The sequence below is a fragment of the Equus quagga genome, chromosome 8 (genome assembly GCF_021613505.1).
Source record: "Equus quagga isolate Etosha38 chromosome 8, UCLA_HA_Equagga_1.0, whole genome shotgun sequence".
NCBI classification, from domain to species: Eukaryota; Metazoa; Chordata; class Mammalia; order Perissodactyla; family Equidae; genus Equus; species Equus quagga.
The window spans coordinates 29,450,970-29,472,658 of NC_060274.1; the positions used below are offsets into that span (position 1 = coordinate 29,450,970).

The 21,689-nt window shown below is 38.6% G+C and overlaps 2 protein-coding genes across 2 annotated transcripts in view; one reads left to right on the forward strand and one right to left on the reverse strand.

The window, feature by feature from the left end:
• Positions 1-21,689, forward strand: part of FAM185A (family with sequence similarity 185 member A) — a 51,833-nt gene that overhangs the window by 26,996 nt on the left and 3,148 nt on the right. Inside the window, exons 6-7 of the mRNA XM_046670003.1 lie at positions 7,300-7,395; positions 11,150-11,284. Coding sequence (XP_046525959.1) covers positions 7,300-7,395; positions 11,150-11,284 — 231 coding nt within the window. The remainder of the gene's footprint in view (positions 1-7,299; positions 7,396-11,149; positions 11,285-21,689) is intronic.
• The window catches only part of FBXL13 (F-box and leucine rich repeat protein 13), a 223,485-nt gene continuing 211,844 nt past the window's right edge, over positions 10,049-21,689 (reverse strand). Inside the window, exon 22 of the transcript XR_006889805.1 lies at positions 10,049-10,478. The gene's annotated coding sequence lies outside the window, so the exon portion shown is untranslated. The remainder of the gene's footprint in view (positions 10,479-21,689) is intronic.

A 21,689-nucleotide genomic window follows, 5' to 3' on the forward strand; every position in this document is an offset into this window, starting at 1 on the left:
CTGTTTTATCCACTGTTACATTTTGATAAGTGGTATTTTCAAGGAATTTGTCTATTTCATTAAATTGTCAAATTTGTTCACATAATGTTGTTCATATACTTTACTCCTTTTTATGCCTATAGGATCTGTAGTGATAGTCCCTTGTTTGATTCCTGATAGTGATATTTGTATCCTCTTTTTCTTGATTGATGAGGCTAAACTTTATCAATTTTGTTGATCTTTTCAAAGAACAAAATTTTTGCTTTGTTAATCTCTCTGTTTTCTAATTTACTGATTTCTGCTCTTTTCTATGTTTTATTTACTTTGAGTTTCCTTTGCTCTTCTTTTTTTAATTTTTATTTTTTTAATTTTATTTTTTTTAAAGATTTTATTTTTCCTTTTTGCTCCCCAAAGCTCCCTGGTACATAGTTGTATATTTTTAGTTGTGGGTCTTTCTAGTTGTGGTATGTGGGACGCCGCCTCAGCATGGCTTGATGAGCAGTGCCATGTCTGCGCCCAGGATCTGAACCGGGAAGATCCTAGACCGCCGAAGTGGAGCGCGAGAACTTAACCACTTGGCCACGGGGCCGGCCCCTCCTTTGCTCTTCTTTTTCTAGCTGTTTCTGGTAAAACATTAGGTCATTGATTTTACTTTCTTCGTTAATATTAGCATTTAAATTATAAGTTCTTATGTTAAACAGTGCATCCCCCAAGTTTTGAAATGTTGCATTTTCATTATCATCTGGTTAAAAAGGTTTTTACTTTTGCTTGTGATTTATTCTTTGATCCAGAAAAGTCTGTTGTTTAATTCATATATTTAAGATTTTTCTAGATTTCTTGTTTTTATTGATTTCTAGTTAAATTCCATTCTGGTCAGAGAACATACTGTGTGATTTCAGTTGTTTTACATTTATTGTGATTTATTTTATCATCTAGCGTATGGCTCTATCTTGTGAATGTATCACATGCCCTTGAAATGAATGTGTAGAGTAATGATTTTTTTTTGTCTAGTTGTTCTATCAGTTGCTGAAAGAGGGGTATAAAATTTTTCAACTAATTTTGTCAGCTTTACATTTGGCCTTTGACTCTCTTATTTAAGTATATACATTGTGATTGTTACGTCTTCTTGGTGAATTTTTTGTCATTATGAAATGTCCTTCTTTATCTCAGGTAATACTCTGTCCTGAATCTGTGTGATTTAATGGTGATAAAGGCACTCTTGCCTTCTTATCCTTAGGGTTTGCATGGCATATTGTTTTCCGTCCAATTCCTCTCCATCTGTATGTTTAAAAAGCATCTTTTGTAGACAGCATATGGTCTGGACTTGCTTTTCTAAAATTTTTTTGAGAATTCTCTGCCTTTTTATTGGAGTGTATAGTCCATAAACATTTCATATAATTGTTGATATGGTTGGGTCTACCATTTTATTATTTATTTTATTTTGTCTCTTCTATTTATGTTTGTTTGTTTCTTCTTCCTTTTTTTACCTTCTTTTATATTAATTGGATATATTTCAGAATTACATTTTAATTTTCCTTTTGACTTTTTTAGCGATACTTTTTTGCGTTATTTTTTGGTAGAGGTTCTAGTGATTTCAGTATAGAAACTTAAGTTTTCACAGTCTATTTAGAATTCATATTATGCCACTTCATATAAAATATACAAAACTTGCAACCAAATAGATCCGTTTACCCCCTCTTGTCCTTTATAGTATAGGGTATCCTACATCTACGTATATTATGAATCCCTTAATACACTGATAGGATTTTTGCTTTATAATGTCATATGTATTAAAGAACTTGAGGGGAAAATTTTTTTATGTTTACCAAGATATTTACCATTTCCAATGCTCTTCATTTCTTTCTGAAGATATGAGTTTTATAATTGGTAACATTTTTTTCACATTTCTTGCAGTCCAAGTCTGCTGACAACAAATTCTCTTAGTTTTCTTTCATCTAAAAATGTCTTTATTTTGCCTTCTTTTTTGAAGGATATTATCACTGGGTATATAATTCTGAGTTGATTGATTTTTTTTCTGTATGAATAAAATATAAACCAGGACAAAAGACAAATGACAGACTAGAAAGACATCTACTATATGTGTGTGTGTGTATATATATATATATATATATATGTATATGTCTTTACACACACATACATATCTGTGTGTGTGTGTATGACAAATGAAAAGAAGAGAACACTTAGTGGGATGGGAACATGGATAAATGTGAACAAGCAGTTCACAGGAGAAATGGTATACATATACAATGTTGTTCCACCTTACTACTAATCAAAAACATCTAAATATAAGCAGCCATGACTTAAAATATTGATAATATCCATTGTTGGTAAAGTTTTGGTGAAGCAGGGATTTCTATCAATTGTTAGTTCAAATATGATGAACCATTTTGTGGGTCAGTTTGGAAATGTATATCAAAATTGGCAGCATCTACATGTGATTTGCTCTGGCACTTCCTCTTTTAGAACTTTATCCCAAGGAGATAATCTGGCAAAGATATAAAGATACATGCGTGAAGACAGTCATCTCTTTGTTTAGAATAGCAAAAAATAGTGTACATTTTAAGTTGTTCCCAGTAAGAGAATAGTTAAATATATTATAGCACGTCCATAAAGTGAAATATCACTGAGCCTTCAACAGTGTAATAACCTAGCTCTGTAGTTTACAATGTAGAAAGATATTCCTAACATTTTATTAAATGGAAAAAACAATAGAAAACATTGTACTGTTATTTCAGAATATACTGTGTATATTTTTACAGTAAGTATTAAATCAGAAAAGGAAGGGAGGGAAGGAGGGTAGGAGAGCGGAACAGAGGGAGGCATGGCAAAAATTATCCCAAACTTAAATAGAAATCAGAACTGTTTGGGTCCTGTTGTAGGCATCTTCCTTTGAATATATCTGGACCTAAAAGTCACTGATTTGTGGGAATACATTGCATTTCTGCTGACAACCAGAGCAGGAGATGCCATAGCATTTTCGAAGAACCCACTTCTCCTTTATGATCAAATAAACATTGCTAATGTTTTGTTCAGGAGGAACATACAGCTTAAGGGGTTAGACAAAAAAGGTTGTGGTGTCATCTTTAAGCAAGTCAGCGGAGTCCTAGTTATCTACTTGGCAATATGCTCTTTCTCACTTTAATAAATTTGCTGGAAGCAACTTCGTTACCCCTGGAAAATAGTGAACAGTCGGGGTCGGTGAAGAGGTAAAACTACCTTGAGACAACAACTTTTTTCATTTCAATAAGCAAAAATTTTATACCTATATGTGTATTTCTGAGGCCTTAGAAAAAGAGCTGGTTTCAGTAATTTGGTAAATCTCTTTGTCTTAAATAGAATCAAATTTTACATTTTGTTTTTTGGGGAAACAAGCTCATTTCCTCAAAACAACATGGTTTGCTCTAGGCGTCAGAAGACAAGGTCTGTAAAGGGCCAGATAGTAAATATTTTTGGCTTTGTGGGCCAAAAATCTTTGGCTCTCTGTACTATGCAACTCTGTCATTTAACACAAAAGCAGCCATTGACAATTCACAGACAAACGGATGTATGTTTGTTCCGATAAAACTTTATGAATAAAAACAAGAGGTAGGTTGTAGTTTGCTGACCATACTGTAGAGTAAAAACCATTGTTATGATTTTGGACGAATTTTGGGTTTGATGCCTTAATCCCAAAGGTGACAAGTAGGTTATGTTTATTTCAAATTTCTTGATTGGTTGGTTTGTGTTTTCCTTAAAACAAAAGATTTGCTGGAGAAGGTTGAAGGCAGCTCTACAAATCGTGACAACCTAATTAAAATCCATTGAGGAGCGTGGATTTTGAGGAATAGAGATTAGTAGAAGCAAAACAATTACAAAGAAACAAAAAGTGATTTGTAGGAACCTAGAGGTAAATTTGTTAGAATAGCAGAGGCTTCAGAATATTGGAACAGGCGTTGAGAGGAGGTTATATAATAATATCAAGTTGGAATATTAAGAGACTTGAGATGATTTAGGTATTATCTTGTCTGACTTCAGGGAAATGGAGGAAGTGTCTTCTCCATGATTCCTTTATTAAGAAGAATATATGTGATTATGGTCCTTTATTTCTGGTTTAGATAATATAATTGATCAGCTTCTTAAGTAATCTCATTAGTCATCTGGATTTTGCATACACATTCTAACCTACCTCCCCAAAACCTTCTTCTTGCTTTCCATAATACAGAGCTCTCTCAGAAGCTGAAGTTCTATAAAAAATTCGATTGTATCTATCAGAACCCTGATTTTTCTTGGACTCATACTTTTAAAAATAATAGCTTTCTTCTGGAACACCAGGTCATCTTCCTTTTGAAACTAGTCCACAGGAGAAAGCAGAGCTTGGTGGTAGGCAGTGGTGGGATAGGAGCGCTGATAGAATTGCTCCCCCAGCTGTGCTTTGTTTGCCCTCTGTTGCCTCTCTTGGAAAGCACTGCCAGAGGCTGTGTACTGGTAACTCCATCTGTAAAGAGAACATCTTCATGTTTTGGGGGGGTGGGAGTGGGGGGCAGTTTGCCTTGTGTATCTCTCGTAAGCCCGGCCTCCCTTATGTGCCCTCCCTAATACAGAATACCTAGGCAGGACATTAATGTAGAAAGCTTTAATTGAAGTGGCCTTACAATTCTGCCTTTGCAGATCCTTTACGTCCTATGTATACAAGTTGTTTTTGCTTTTGCAATTAGTCTAGCTTTGGAAGTGTAGGAATCAAGTTGCAGAAATCAAGAAATATGCTTTGTGTTGCTGTTCCTTAGTATCTACATGTTGAAACTTGAGGTAAAGTTATAAAAATTCAGAAGAACTTTCTGAACATACTTGACCAATTTTGAGAGAATTCTCCCTTTATCTGAAGGAAAATAGCAAAGTTTGGAATTTTAGTCTTTCAGGCTTAGTTGTTATTCTCTGCTATTAGCTGAGTGTATATTACAATATCTATTTCCCTGGTTGTAGGTAGTGTTAGCTGGTAGTAGACATCAGTTTTTGCCTTTTGTGTGTGTAATTTTCCAGGAAAACTCAGTGGTCGCAGTTAGACCAACAAGGTCTTTGTCCAAATTTGTGATAGAAAACTCTCTGTGAGAGTCTACACATTCCAGCCACGGTCTGGACTGACAATTTCTGTTCGCTTCTGAATCACCCTCTAATGCATATTTCCCTTACAGCTTCTTCCAAGGGCTGTAGAATTTCTCCATTATGTGAATCTCCAAAAAATGAAATCCTGTGGATAAAGCCTCAATTTGAGTCTTGATAATTAATTTTTAGTTCCAGTCATTTGTATTACAGAAAACAAAAGAAAATCATCAATTATTTTGCTACATAGCTATTTAAATATCACCTTTGCTTTCTCTTTTGAAAACACGTCTTGAGTTTTAATTTTTTTCTTTTCTGACAGCCTCTAAGGGATGGGCCATTATCAGAGCTCAAGACTGATAACATGAGGATGTAATTACTTCGCGGCTGAGGATATAATTATTTAGCTGTTGTTTTTTTCCCATTTGGGTGGAAAAAAGAAGTGAAAAGTATTGTTTATGAGCCACATAAAAATCTTGTGGGATTTTTTCCCCCTAGAGAAAGCAAGAAATCAAGCTAACGTTTCAGATATTTTACTTTGTTCAACCTGGGATAATATACACATTGTGTAGTCGACATTTTTTTACCATCATATATTTTTACCTGGCTTCTTTTAGGATGTGGTAAGAGGTTTTAAAAGGAGTTTCCGTTGGTACCTGAGGAGAGAAACACTCATCTTTATCCAGCTATTCCCTGTGTTTTATCTCTAGTGGCTTAATTTCCCAGCATCAATGTTCACTTTTGACATTTAAAAATTAAATTTGGTCTGATAAAGGACATTTTTCAGTATAGATTAGAGATAAATTATTATAAATTATCTTGGAGTCAGGTTTTAAACAGTTTATTCCCAACTTCTCTTTGTTTGGAGTCATTTAAAATTTATTTTAAAGAAAAATGTTGGCTTCTTTGTGATAATACAAATGTTTTCTCTCCACATTTTATAAAAAGTATAATACAATTTTTGGCATTATTTTCACCGTACTCCCTACTTTTTTTCCACGTTGAAGTAATAAAACCTCCTGATAAAATCTGCTTTTTAAGAGGCCTCTCAAAAAAAAAAAATGCTTTGGCCTTCTCAGGGCAGTCAGATAGATTATTAAAGGTTCAGTTGCCGTGGAAGAGGAGGAAGGAGAAGCTGCTTAGCACTGACTTGTCAGCATCATTCTCTCACTTCTGTATCTCTGACTCTGTCAGCTTTCCCTTGAACTTGAAATATTGACTGATTGAAAACAGATCAGGGGCCAGCCCCGTGGCCGAGTGCTAAGTTCCCGTGCTCTGTTTCAGTGGCCCAGGGTTTCACTGGTTTGGATCCTAGGTGCAGACATGGCACCACTCATCTAAGCCCTGCTGAGGCAGTGTTCCACATAGCAGAGCCAGAAGGACCTACAACTATAATACAACTATGTACTGGGGGGCTTTAGAGGGAAGAAGAGGAAGAAAAAAAATGAGATTGGCGACAGATGTTAGCTCAGGTGCCAATCGTCAAAAAAAAAAAAGAAAAATATATATATATTTTAAAAAAAGAAAAAGAAAACTGGGATCAGTGATGACATGGGGAAATTTGAGTGTCAAATCAGGACCACCTTAATTATGATTTTCTTCCCCTGACTTAAAGATATCAGTTCAATTCCAGAAACTTGAAATATTTAGATATAAACAAGCTTCACCTACTGTTCAAATGATTCCTACCCCACCCATTTCTGTCCCTCTAAGAAATGCAACAAAACCTCAACTAGTAATTTTTACCTATTAGCAGCACTTTTTAGTACTAGCAAATTTGCTAAAAGGAGAAAATTTTATAAGAGGTTTTTTTGTTTACTTTGCTACTATTTATATGTGACTGTACGTGAGATAGAATTCTTTAGTAAATGTTGAAAGTTGATAATAAACTAAATATATCAATGAGGCTTAATGGTGTTGGCTTTCAAGTATCCATTGCTTGTGTATTGTCCTTCCAAACATTAGGTTTCAGAGTAAACATGTTTAGAGATAAGTTAGGCAGGCTACTATAGACGTAGAGATTTTTTATTAGTTGTCTAGGTAGATTTCTTATTCTGTTTTCATTTTAAAGCAAAAGATGGCATAGTGATGTGGAAAATACAAAACCTTGCAAGACTCTTAGCTCCTTATCCTAATACTGAAGCAGAGCCTTTTTTTTTCAAGTTTATAATTCCAATTACTGAAATAAGAATGATTATGCTTATGAGTTTTCCTTCCTCCTAGATTCATCCTCTGGATGTCTAACAGCCTCGACTCAGCAAGGTGCCGTAGATGTTTATGTCAGCCAACTGGGAAAAGTGGATTTGAAAGCCCACAAAGGTTAGCTGAGCGGAATGTCTTATTCTGACATGGTGTAGGGAAGACTTTGTGTCACAGTCAGAAAACAGATGGTCAAATTATCTTACCCATACTGACATAGTGACTTCAAGAAAATTTGTTCTCATAGAAGCTGATTTAAAGACTAAAACACTAGTCTTCTAGACCAATGATCTTTGAAACTTTTGGGACAGGTGGCCATGAAGACTGTTTTTCCCTTTGCAGTGCAAACAAAAATATTGTGATGTACTGACTGTCTGTTATTGTGGAATTTTTTAGTGTTAGTATTTGGGTTTTTCAGTTTATTTTTATGTCTGAAATAGAATATTCTTTGGAGGAAACATGTTCCCATACGTTCTTTTGGAAACATTCCTACCAGCCTGTAACAGGACCTTCTCTAGAGTAATACTTTCAAAGTGTGATCCTGAAATAAAGGTATCACCAGGAGGGTCCTCTGAAGTGATTGTTGACTTAGTCTGTTCAAGTGTCCAAGACTTATGATGTGTCTCTTTTCTTTTCTTTCTTTCTTTTTTTTTTTTTTGAGGAAGATTAGCCCTGAGCTAACATCTGCTGCCAATCCTCCTCTTTTCGCTGAGGAAGACTGGCCCTGAGCTAACATCCATGCCCATCTTCCTCTACTTTATACGTGGGACGCCTACCACAGCATGGCATGCCAAGCGGTGCCATGTCCGCACCCGGGATCCAAACCGGCAAACCCCGGGACGCCAAAGCGGAACGTGTGCACTTAACCGCTGTGCCACCGGGCCGGCCCCTGGTGTGTCTCTTTCTATAATCTTATTTCCAGTACAAATAACTTATTCAAAGAGTCCAAGTCTTTCATTAAAAATGATACACTTTTTAGTGATCTGAAGACTGAATGTGAGTCTCTGTGTGTGCGTGTGCGCGCATACATGCACACATGCACGATGGCCAGTGGCTTGGGTGAGATATGGAAAGTTAAGAACCGTATCGCTGTATAAAAAATTTTTAAACAAAGTCTAGAAGCCCTTGTACATTGGCCAGAATAGGGCTATGTGTTTAACAAGGAAAATACTTCCTTACAGAAACCAGTCGTTCCTGCTGTTAGTAATTTCTTCGTCATGTTGGTTCAATACCTTTTTGTCCAATGAGGCCCCTTTGTCAGTGTCAAAATAAAACTACAGAACACAGAGGTCTGAAACTGAAGTTACTACTACACAGGTGTGATTTGATTTTTCAAGCTCGCTTTTTTCCCCTTTAAAATAGGATAATATGTTTTCACTGAATTTCTAAGAGCTTCGATAATACTATCCAGAGTATTCTGTAAATGCCATAAAAGTCATATAATTGCATTTTCTCATTACAAAGACCCAAGGAGAAAAAAACGTAAACCATTACATATTTAATGTAACTAATAACAGAGCAAAAATGAAGTTTTGAATAAACAGCTCTTACATGAAAGTTATTACCTGGTTTGTATGGATGGGCAAAAAAGTAAAACAAACAAAACACATTGTCAATCTTTATCTACTTAAAATATTTTTGAGTATTATTTAGAATGTTGTTCCAGTAACCTATGGAAATAGTATACAATGTTGCAAAATTTGATTAGGATTACAACTTTGTGTTTTTCTTCTACTGGGGCCATGTTTCTGGTGAAGCTTAAAGATAAGCAGAAACAGAGATTTCTATCTTATTTCAGGTCTCTTAATTCTCGCTACATTTGGGAACAGTAACTTTTTAGAGTAATGGAAAGTTATTTAGGCTTCCGTTGCTTACTGGTTAGTAAAGACATCTGGAATCCATTCCAGTCTACACTGTCTTGCTGTGGGGTTCAAGAGCCAGCCGCTTGAAGTCTCTTAGGTCTTCTCCGTTTTGCCAAGTGAAAACGAATGTTAGAATACTTGTTTTCATTTTTCCCATGAAAGTTAACATGCTGACCTTATAGTTCATTCAGAAAGGCTATATTTAAGCTTGAGAGTCAGACCTGCATATAAGTACTGATTTTTCCACTGAAAATTTGTCCTTGATAAAACCACTAGCCTTAATATAGTAGGTCTCAATAAATGGTACTATATTAGTTCACTTTTTAATTTAAAAAAAAATGGTGTTGCTGTCAATAACCATGAAGCAGTTTATGAAGTGAAAAGAGATTGCAGATATAACAAGAGCTCTTTTTTCTAAAAAAGGTAGTGTTGAAGATGGGACATTTGGGGAAGTTTTCAAGTCACGAGAATTCTTCCTTCACAAACAGTACTGGAGTTTTGGTACTGATTGTTTCTGGTTTTTTAAGGGTATGAGAGAGATTGGGATAGAACTATTTGCATTGCTTAACGCTTTTAAAGCTCTCACAGATTTAAAGTCTCTTTATTTATTTAAGAAGAGAAAAAAGTGTTTGTAAAATTATCACATTTGATATATTTAGAAATATAAAGTCCAAGGAAAAAGTTTTTTAAGTCTGTTATTTTCTACTTTTTAAAGTATGTTTGGTAGAAAAACATGTATCTTGTATTCATCCTGCAGTTGTCCAGGGTTGTTTTGGTGTTGTTTTTCCTAAAGCCCTCGTGTCTGTTGTTATGGGAACCTCCTGTCAGTACTTCACATTTAAACCCTGAAAGCAATTTGGTTTTTAAATGAAATAAATTAGTTGAAGTGATGTGCTTTGTTCCCCCGTTTTAAGGAATAAATATGAGTTCATCAGTCTTACCCCAAACTTCCCGCTCCAGTTAGGAAGGCTGAGAAGGTATGAAATGACTTAGGGAAACTTAAGCTGATGTTAGCCAAACCAGAAGGCAAACAATGACCCATAAATAATGCATTCTAAAAGGAGTCTTTACAACACTAACAGTGAATGTCATCCTGACCTTCTTTGTCCACAGAGATGGGTGAATGGTTTATGGCAGGGCCTCTTACTTACTTCATTTGATATATGAGAAACAAAAAGAAAAACTTCTGAAATAGGAGTGTGCTGGTGAGTTCACACTGCAGCCCACGCCATTGTTTTCAAAAATGGTTCCTTTCCTCCTTTAGAAGCTTGAATTACCGCACGATTGTAGTGGAAATAAAGTTGAATGTCTTGCCTCAGTTACCCAAGAGACTGTAATCCACTGAAAAGAAACATTCGTCAGTTGAAATTAAAATACTCCTTTTTTATTGTTGTTATCCCCACCCCCAACCCCCCACCACACACCCCCTGTACAAGGTACGGCTGAAAACACGAGCGCTCAGGGTCTAGTTAGTGAGGTCGCAAGTCCTGCAACAGGATGAGGTAGCAGTGTGTGAAACACTACAGTGGTTAAGACAGGGCTTTGTCTCGTGGAACTGGATCTAGATTCTAACTCTGGCTCCAGGGGAGCTTGAGCAAGTTCTCATCTGTGAAGTCAGGATCATACAGTCAATATGGGTATCTTAAAAGATAATGTAATTAAGATGTCTCGCCCTTAGTAACTCCTCGATCAATGGTAAATTCTGTCTACAAGCTACATGTGTAGTAAACTACTCACTTTTCTGGTATAGATGAGCAGACTAAGACTATTAGGAAAAGAAGAAATGGTTCATAATGTCCCAATGACCCATCCTCTTGACAGAAGTTACTGTGATGCCTTGGGAGTAAGAAAGCCTTGACCCCCTGGGAGCGAGGAGGAGGCACCGCGACAGAATGTGCTGACGAGGAAAGACAGTTTAGCGGGAGCCGTGCTGTCCCTCAGTCGTTTGCATAATGGGCTCTGGTACTTTTGATTTCTTTGCATTAATAAGCTCTCCTTTAAATTTATTTCAGGCTCTATTGTTGTAAAGGTCGCATCTTCTCTTCAAGCTCATTTACAGTTATCAGGGAAGGAGGTTGATCTGAACTCAGAAGTCCATGTTCAAGAAATGGCTGAAGCTCGTAAAGAGAATGGTGTGATAATTACTGGTAAGGAGGCTATATTTTACTATCTAAGATGAGTAGTCATTCTTCACACGTAAGTAGAAATACTGTACACTTAACTGCAGTTTTAGTCTTGTTGACGAAATAATCCATAACCAATCTATAAATGAAAATTGGGGTGAGTTTATTATGAGCCAGATCTGAGGACTAGCTTAGCCCAGGGCCTTCCTTCCTCAGGAAGGGCACCAAAGAAGTGGGGTGTACAGAGTGGTTATATACCATCAAAGAGCATGTTTCACATATGATTGAAATGTCCCTTTTACAATAGTCACCAGACTGCTCTGTCGGCACAGCGATTGATGGACACAGCAGGTAGGTCTGCTGGCTCGGTGGACAAGCAGGAAGCAGGTCTGTTGTCCGGAGCTGGGTGGTCACAGGTGAGCACAGCAATCAGTTCCTAGCCTAGGGAGAGATGCTTATCCTTAAGGAAATGCCAATGTGGGGGAAGTTGCGTCTTTGTCTTAAGGCCATTTGTTCTTGTCTTTGGGACACAGCAAATGCTTAAAGCAGATACACAATGCATGCTCAATGGCCACGTCAGGCCCTCTTGGAAAAAAAAAGTCAGGCCAAATTAGGTTTACACCAAATGGCTTCCTCATGTACCCCAATATATCCTATTGCTTGCCATTTATTTCTCAGTCTTTTATTCCTTTTCATTGTCACATTTTGGTGTTTGACACTTCTTTCTTCTACTGCTTATCAGTAACATAGTGCAGACATTTAGTTTGAAACACTCACTAGTCCTGTCATTGGATAAAATTCACTTAAAAATTTTTCCTATCTCGAAGAGATATTTTCAGACCCATACTCACAACAGCATTATTCACGGTAGCCAAGAGGCAGAAACAACCCAAATGTCTATTAACGGGTGAACAGATAAATGAAATGTGGTATATACATGGAATATTATTCATCCTTCAAAAGTAAGGAAATCTTGTCACATGCTTTAACATGAATGAACCTTGAGGACAGTATGCTGAGTGAAATAAGCCAGTCTCAAAAAAGACCAATACTGTACGATTCCACTTATACGGGCTATCTAAAGTAGTCAGATTCATAGAAGCAGAAAGGAGGAGGGGGGGAACATGGGAGTTGTTCAGTGCGTATAGAGGTTCTGTTTTGCAAGATGACAACGTTCTGGAGATCTATTACTCAACAAAATGAGTATATTTAACTACTAACTGTAAACTTAAAAGTGGTTAAGATGGTAAACTTTATGTTATGTGTTTTTTACCATAATTACAATTCTTAAAAATCATTACAAAAATTTTTTCTGGCACAGCTGCCTTCTAATTCTTGGACTTAAAAAATCAGCTAAATACAGGGGCTGGCCTGGTGGCGCAGTGGCTAAGTTCACATGCTCCGCTTCAGCAGCCTGGGGTTTGCAGGTTCAGACCCTGGGTGCAGACCTACACACCACTCATCAAACCACGCTGTGGGGGCATCCCATATACAGGATGGAGGAAGATTGGCGCAGAGGTTAGCTCAGCAACAATCTTCCTCACCAAAAAAAAAAAAATCAACTAAATACATATATTATAGTGTAAGATTTAAAGTAACCTTTGTATGATTAGAATAAGAGGAATTTGGTTTTGTATCATGCACATTGTAAACTTACTCTTTTAGTACAACAAATTCTCAATCCCAGAAATGTTACTAGCTTTTGTACATTTTTCTAATTAACCTCCAGCTGCATTGATGGCTGAGACTACTTTTTAAAATATTTATTGTATAGATTATACATGTACATAGTAAAAAAAAAATTAATGCTGGTGAATTTTTCCTTTAAATGGAGAAGGACACTGAGATTAAAGTGTGTACATGCATGCAGGCTACAGGCTCGCTCATGAGATAGTGTCTAGGAAAAGGACGAGTGGGTGGTGGCATGTCTTCATAAGATCAAGTTTCAGTTTTAAATATTATTTTATATGTCAGAAAAGTTAACAAAGCAGTCTGTTAAAATTCATAGAATATTAGCAAAAAGCATAACAGTAATACAAAATAGGAAAAAAAACCCAGCTGTGCACTCTCAGCTCTAACTCAGCACCCAGTGGGCAGACTTTTAGTTACACAGAGAAAACTGGGTGAAAATTTAAGTGTATTAAATGTGGTGAGAATCAACTTCTTGTCATCCAGTCTCTTGAGTTTGAAAAGGAACCAACAGTTACCTTTTTGGCCCCTGTAATCTAAAGCAATAATACAAATTTGTTTAATAATGCTCTGAATGATAGCATAAACAACTTATTTTACATATGTTAAGAATTTTTGAGTTTAAAGCTATTTTGTCATTTTTCATTGTGTTACCCGTAGAATCATATGCTTTTCAGAAATTCAGATTAGTTTTAAAACTCTGTTCCTGGGCAGCCCCGTGGCCTAGTGCTAAGTTAGGCGCACTCTGCTTCGCTGGCCCAGGTTGGGTTCCAGGCACAGACCTACACCACTTGTCTGCTAGTGGCCATGCTGTGGCAGCAGTTCACATACAAAAAGAGGAAGATTGGCGACAGATGTTAGCTCAGGGCGAATCTCCTCAGCAAAAAAAAAAAAAACAAAAAAACCCAAAACTCTATTCTCGTCAGTTTGGCCATTAAAAAAAAGACCTCATTAAATTATTTAAGAACACTTACTAGTCCTGTCACTGAATAAAATCATTATCTGCAGCCCTGATCTTTTTACTAAGTTCTTGCCTATTTCCATTCCACTAAACCAATACCACCTCAAACGTGGTGTATCTAAAAACAAACATTATCTTTTCCTAGCATTGCTTCACCTCCTCCTGTCTTCTCTATTTTCCTTTCTTTGGTCAGTCAGTCACTCAACAAACATTTATTGAGTCAGGCACTGCTAGAAACAAGGAGTGCAAAGATGAAGTAGGGTCTCTCTGCTGTCTGAGGAGCTTACATACTAGTGAGGCAAGACAAACCAGTGGCAATAAAGTGGAATAAATGTTATAATAAAGGTATGTACGTGGTCCTGTGAGAGCATGGAGGTGGCACGTCTGAATTAGACTAGCACTGTGAGGCTGAGGAAGTGAGAGAAGTTCGGTGTAGCTCGAGCGTAGAAAGTAAGGCGGCAAGCGCAGTGACAGGCGGCTGGGGTGTTGGGAAGGGTCAGATCATATGGGCTGTTTGGGACTTTCTATAAGTGCCTTGCAAAGGCACCGAACGGTTTAATCTGGGGTTCCCATGCTCAGATGGGTGTATGAGAAAGATCACTGGGTTTTGAGTGGGGAAAGACTAGAAAGGACGTGGTCATTCAGGAGAAAGAGGTCAGTGGTGTGGACTCCTCAGTGGTCGCTTCTAAACTCAACAAACAAATCAATAGGCCTTCAGCAGATTTCGGTTGAAGAAGTAGATGAGTGGATGCCACGAGGGTGCATGCTTACCTCCTGGTTATGTTCCAGCACCTCAGCCTGTTGAGTTCTGTGTGGGGCCCCTATTGCTTCCACGGAGGAGAGCCCACTGTGCGGAGGAAGCCTACTTCCCTTGCAGCCGAGGCCCTGCCCTGCGGGGCCCTTGCGTGGAGGAGCGCTGTGTCGCAGCCATGAGTGGGGCCCGGGGGATCTGTAGGTTGTCTCTGACCTCGGATTGAGCCCACTGGAGCGACAGTGTGGAGGGGCCTCACATAGAGACAGAGCAGTCTTTTTTGGAAAGAGGTGTACGAACAAGTGATTGGGTTTAGAGAAACTTTCATATTTCATTTTGATTCTAAAACTGGTACCCCAAAAGCCACAGATCTTATTTATCAAGTGGATGGAATAGTTTAAGGGGCCTAGACAAGCAGGGCAGATGGCTTTTTCTGTGGAGATTGAACTTGGAAGGAATGAGCTGCTTTCTGTGTGAGTTGTTACTGCAGGCAGCTGGGCCTTGCTCATCGGGGCTCCTCACAGAGTCACGAGGCAGAGAAACAGAAGAGCCGCACTGCTCAGAGGTCTGGGTGTTATCTGTCGCATGACTTCTGCGTGGTTTCTGCAAGAAGCTGTGCCAAGAAGGTTTAGTCCCAGGGCTCCGGGTTCCCACGGGGTTTGATGTGTCAGCCCATTTCCTGCTTCGTGGTTTCCCTGCTGTTGCTGTCACCGATAAATAACCGTACGTTGTTTAATTCTTAAAGTGCTTGACAAGTATTAGGTGCTATTCCAAGGTCGCAGGAAAGCCTGGGGCTCTCTCCCGCTGAAACATTTACCTAATACAAAGCTGCGCACAGTGTGTATTCTTTGGGGTGCGTACTCTAATCCTTACGAGATTCTTGATTCTAAGTTTTGCTCCCTACCTACATATGGCAATTTCAAGAGGTGGTAAATGGCGTAGGTGAGATATTTCTGAGAAGAAGTTGACTTCTCTACTAAGTTTTAGACTTGGTTTATCAACTTAGATATGAAACTCAGGGTGGTATATCAAGCCAATCTCTAAGCCCAAAAATGCATGTGGTACTAAGTCCTTTTGGGTTAAAGCTCCCAATTTACATGTTTAGAAAGTGTTAGAGATAAAGTGTATTGCTACTCAAATGATTATCACTGTCTGCATAGTAGGGAAGGTGGTACGGATGGGTTCACCTTATTTTAGTCAAACTGGAAACGTAAGCATACAAAAAATAAACTCATTTGGGATCAAAATAAACCACCAAGTCAGAAGAGAGTTCTCAGCTTATTTTTAGGCCAGAGAGTTATACATTTAATGGTATTGTGATTTATAGTGGAAAACTGATTCATGGATTGCAAAAGAGCTTGAAACGGGACTCGGCCAACAGGGCAGCACTTTTAAGATCTAGAGACAGTGGTTTCTCTCCAAGTAGGAAAAAAATCTAGTCTTTTGATATGACTCACAGAAATAATTCTTTTTTTAGAACACAGTGAAGCTTTGGGTTTTCTCCAAGCTCATAGCACGTGGACGTGTCAGTCATGTAGATGTGCTTCAGGACGACGGACGCGGAGGAAACTTAGTGACAGAATCAAGAATGCTGTAGGCTCCTGGCTGTCTGCTTAAGAATACTTTGACGGGGAGTTAACATAGGAACTGTCTTCAGATCGTTTGTGCTTTTATGATGTTTTTGTTTACCCAGCATTTTGTTAAAGTGTAAGATCCTAGGAGTGGCATAGATAATTAGACATCAACTTTGTTAAAGAAGACCAGGTTTTGTTTCTATTCATCTGCAGACTTTATCTGTAAGTCTAGATAGCAAGTATATTAGACTTTGCAGGCTACGTATGGTTTCTGTTGTGTATTCGTTTTTGTTTTTGTTGTTTTATTACTATTTAAAATGTAAAAGTCATTCTTAGCTCTCAGGCCATAAAAACAGGCCTCGGGCCAGATCTGGCCTGTGAGCTGTGGTTTGCTGACCCCTAGACTAGAGATCAAAGTGCAGGCCCCAATCTTAGAGCGTATGAATTCTGTTTGTAATACCTGGGTTTTTAAAATTTTTTTGTTTTTGTATTTATTTTGTTCATTTAAGAAATACTGAACCACAGCCAAATCATACCCTGAATGAATTCTTCCCAGTAGTGAAGAAAAAATGATTTGTGCACATAAAAGTGTAATCATGTAAGATTTAAGCAACAATGTAATCACAGAAGATATACTGGGGCAAATAAAAACATCAAAACATGTTTAACATCTCTAGCCATTATTGAAGTGCAAATTAAAACCAGAATGAAGTATTACTACATACTTATTAGAATGTCTCAAATAGAAAATACTGATAATACTAAATGCTGGCCAGGATGTGGAGAGATTGGCTCTCTCCTGCATTGCTGTTGGGAAGGTAAAATGATGCAGCCACTCCACAATTCAGTCTGACGGTTTGTTAAAAAACTGAACATGAAACTACCATATGACTCAGCCATTACACTTCTAGGCATTTATCTTGGAGAAATGAAACTTAATATTCATATGAAAACCTGTACACAAATATTCATAGCTTTATTTGTAATAGCCAAGAACTAGAAATGACTAAAATTCCTTCTGCCAATAAATGGTTACGTAAACTCTGGTATGTCCATACAGTGGAATAAACTATTCAGCAGTAAAAAGGAACAATCTGTTGATACATACAACTTGGATGGAACTTAAGGGCATCATGCTGAGTGAAAAAAGCCAGTCTCAAAATGTTGCATACTGTATGATTCCATTTATGTAACATTCTTGAAATGATAGAATTACAGAAATGGAAAACAGACAGGTGGTTGCCAAAGGCGAGGGAAGGAGAAGGAGGCTAAGACCATAAAGAGATGTCACAGGGACTTCCTTTGTGTTGACAGAACAGCTCTGTATCTTGATTATAGTGATAGTAATATGAATCTATACGTGTTTAAAATGTCATACAAGTATACATAAAAATATACAAAAAAGTGAATGTGTGCAAAAAATGGGGAAGTCTGAGTAGGGTCTGTAGTCTTATTACTTGTACTTTGCTAACCAGTTACCTGGTTTTGATAATGCACTATGGTCATGTAAGATATCGCCACTGGGAGAACTGGACAATGGGTACACAGGACCTCTTTGTACTATTTTTGCAACTTCTTGTGAGTCTTTATTTCAAAATAAGAAGTTAAAAAGAGAGAGAGAAAGAGCGTGCTGGAGGGAGGGAGGGGGAAGAAGATGGGGAGAGAAAGAAAGAAACAAGGAAGGCTTCCAGGCAAGAAGTGGAGTTAAAAAGGACTGATTTACCTTCCTACCTAAAACAATAACAGAACCACAAAAAAATTTTTTTTAAGGAAGATTAGTCCTGAGCTAACATCTTCCACCAATCCTCCTCTTTTTTGCTAAGGAAGACTGACCCTGAGCTAACAGCCATGCCCATCTTTCTCTACTTTATATGTGGGACGCCTGCCACAGCATGGCGTGCCAAGTGGTGCATAGGTCTGCGCCTGGGATCCAAATCGTTGAAGCCTGGGCCACTAAAGCGGAACATGTGAACTTAACCTCTGTGCCACTGGGCTGGCCCCCAAACCAAAATTTTTTAAACAGACAAAATACATGGAAAAAAAGTCTCCATGACACTAGACGTCAGGCAATGAAAGAAAGAGATCGCTGAGAGATGGGACATGAACAAAATGAGCCCCTGCTTGCTGCCTCGAGGGAGTCTCCAGGCTGTAGTACAGGGAAAGGGACTAAAGTGGAGCCCTGCAGACTCCTGAGTTGAGCAGACCGTGCTGAGAGTCCACTGGGATGGAGACAGCTGGAGCTCACAGGACAGAGACCAGAGGGAGCAGGACCTGTGCCCCGGCCCAGGAATGACGCCTGCACCACCTGCCAGACTGGAAAATGTCATCACTCACGGGGCATTGGGCAGAGCACTTAGGCGTTGGCAGCATTAGCCCTAAACTGAGCACTCCTCCAGAACTGCCCAGCAAGTCATAAAAGCAAGAGAGGAAAGGCGTAAACTGTTTCCAGGTAACGTAAGTGCACCCCTGAACAAAGCTCGAGATTTACGGGGATCCCAGAATATCTGGCACTCAGCAAAACGAAATTCACAGTGTCTGCCATCCAGTCAGAGATGGCAAGAAAACACGCCCCATAATGAAGAGAAGGTCAAGTGAAACCACCCAGAACAGACACAGAGGTTAGAGTCAGCAGAGAAGGAAAATAAAATAGTTATTAATACTGTATTCCACATGTTGGAATAAAGTTAAGACGTGGAAGATATAAAAGAGACCAGAATGGAATTTCTAGAAGTGAACATTACAGTATCTGAGATGAAAAATGCAGTGGATGAGATTAGACATTTGAGGAAGAAAGAGTCTCTCCAAGAACATTTCTTGGGCAAAACTGATTAATTGTGTACTTGCTCAAAACCCAGAGTACTGTTGACTTTGTTAGTATTCTAAGTAACTGAGAGAAAATTATGGGCACCATTAAAACTGCTCAGAAATATTTTCTTCCAGTATGAATTTGTCGTCAAGATGTCTTAGTTCCACTTCCGTCAAGAGAAGACTGTAAACAGTTAAAGAATGTGACAACGTTAACATCTTTGGTTCTGGAATTGTGTGTGCTATTTGAGGTTTTGTTTGTGAAATAGAAGCGTTAAAAATAATCAAATTTCAGAGAAATTTTTTTCCTGTTGTTTTGTAAGTGTATGATTTATTTTCCTAGTCAGCTGGTAAGCTTTTTCAGGGTATTAGCATCTCTTTTTACATCTTTTGAACCTCCCTAAAATACTTAACATAGTGCTTCCCATACTGGGTGGTCAGTAGTGTTTCTAACGTAAAAGGGCGACTCCTCCAGCTGTGAGGCACTGAAGTCTAGGCTGCTGCTAATAAGGCAGCACCAGAATTATCCTCCAAATGAACCGAATGTACACCAACAATGTCTGTGGGGGTGGGTGCAGGGGCACGGAGAAGCTCACCTTAGCCAAGAAGCTTCTTAAGCCTATTTTTAAACAAGATAATTAAATTCTGCAATTTACTTCTTAGAACCCTATCTGTGTTGACAGCCAGTGCTGATTGGATCAAGTGCATTTTGGGTTAAATAATGACTGGTGCTTCTTGACTAGGTATTTGGGGATAGATAGATAGAAAGAAAGAAAGAAGTTGGAGATTCATGTATTTAGGTAGATTTGGACAGGGAAGATTAGAGAACAGATGCATGTCCTGAGAAGCAGCTTTTGCTCCCACTTAATGGTAGCCACACTGCATAGGGATGGGGTAGTCACATCCCATTTCTTGGTCAAAGAAACATAGTCTGATTTTCATTGGCAAAGGGAATTAAATAAAGAACAAGGTTTCTGCAACCCCAAGTTCCAGTATGTATGGCAAGATTTTTGTGGGAAGGAATTTTTACACTTTACAAATTAGCATACAGTCTCCACAGATTAGGACCAAAGTATGAAGAGCTCTGACTAAATTACTTATTGGCAAGATGGAGAAAGCTATTTTCAAGCAACCTAAACGGAATTTTGTAAATTGTCTTAGTTTTGAGTATTGTCTCTACGCTGAAGTTGCTTGTGTGTTCATTTTGTGTGTAGCAGTAGCACTCTGCATGGCCTCTACTGCTGCAGAAAGGAATGAGAAGGTTGGCATCTCTCTCCATAAGCAAGGAACGCATGTTTGGGGAGGTGACAAATATATTCAGGAAATAGAAATATAAATAATATAAATTATTAAGGAAAAGATCTTGGATATTTGGGAAAACCTTACTATTGTTGATGCTTTGCCATTGATGCTAAGTGGTATTAAAAAATAATAAAGTTAGGGGCCAGCCCAGTGGCACAGCAGTTAAGTTGGCATGTTCTGCTTCTCGGTGGCCCGGGGTTCACCAGTTCGGATCCTGGGTGTGGACATGGCACTGCTTGGCAAAAGCCATGCTGTGGTAGGCGTCCCACGTATAAAGTAGAGGAAGATGGGCATGGATGTCAGCTCAGGGCCAGTCTTCCTCAGCAAAAAGAGGAGGATTGGCAGTAGTTAGCTCAAGGCTAATCTTCCTAAAAAAAAATAATAATAAAGTTAGAGCAACCAATTCTCCGAATCTCCAGTTTTTACTCTACGTTTATTTGAATTACTGGACAAATTCTTTATTATAGAAAAACTGCAGGTACCTAGAAATCCTGACCTACCAAATGCAGCACCAGCACAAAAATAAAGAAAAGACTAAAATTGACAGTTGAACTCCTTAATGATGAAGAGTTACAGGAAAAAGAGAAGCTTCCAACACAGGGATTTACCGACAGGAATGAGAGAGACTTTAACGAGTTTAATGAGAAGCGGGGTTGTGATTATATTGAAAATATAGCGAGAGAAATAGAAGGAAAAACTCCAGAGGAAGCCATCGAATACTCAGCTGTGTTCTGGGAAAAGTGCTGTGAACTTTAAGACACAGACGGACAAGATTATGGCCCAGATTAAAGGGGAGAGGGAAGAATTCAGAGAAGAATTTGTATCAAAGAGGCGCTTGACACAAAGATTGGACGGCACAAAGCACCTTTCATCAGCTGGGAACACCACGTGGTACTAACAAAGGAGAAAACTATACTGAAGAAAAGGATCGTTTCCTGACTTTTGTGCTTGGCGTCAACAAAGAAAATGTATATGATGAAATGAGACAGTATATTCACAACTCTGCTGGGTTCAGAGTGGACTGATTTCTTCAATCCGGAATTGCAGTGGAACTCCAGAGGAGGCGTCACACCTCGATTACCGATTGAAAGAACAAACACAGCACTGGAAGAAGAGAGATGGGACGTGAACCAGGCGAGCTCTGTGATGGCCACAGCCTGTCACCATGAGAGTGTCCAGGCCGCTGGGCAGGGAGGGTAACGCAGTCGGAGCCTGAGTGGAGGAGGCGGCTGAGCATCAGGGGACCAGGGCTGCTAGAGTTTACAGAGAGTCGAGAGAGGAGGGAGCTGCTCAGGGGCCGTGAGCACGCAGCACAGTGCTGATGAGCATGTGTGTGAGGAGGCTGCC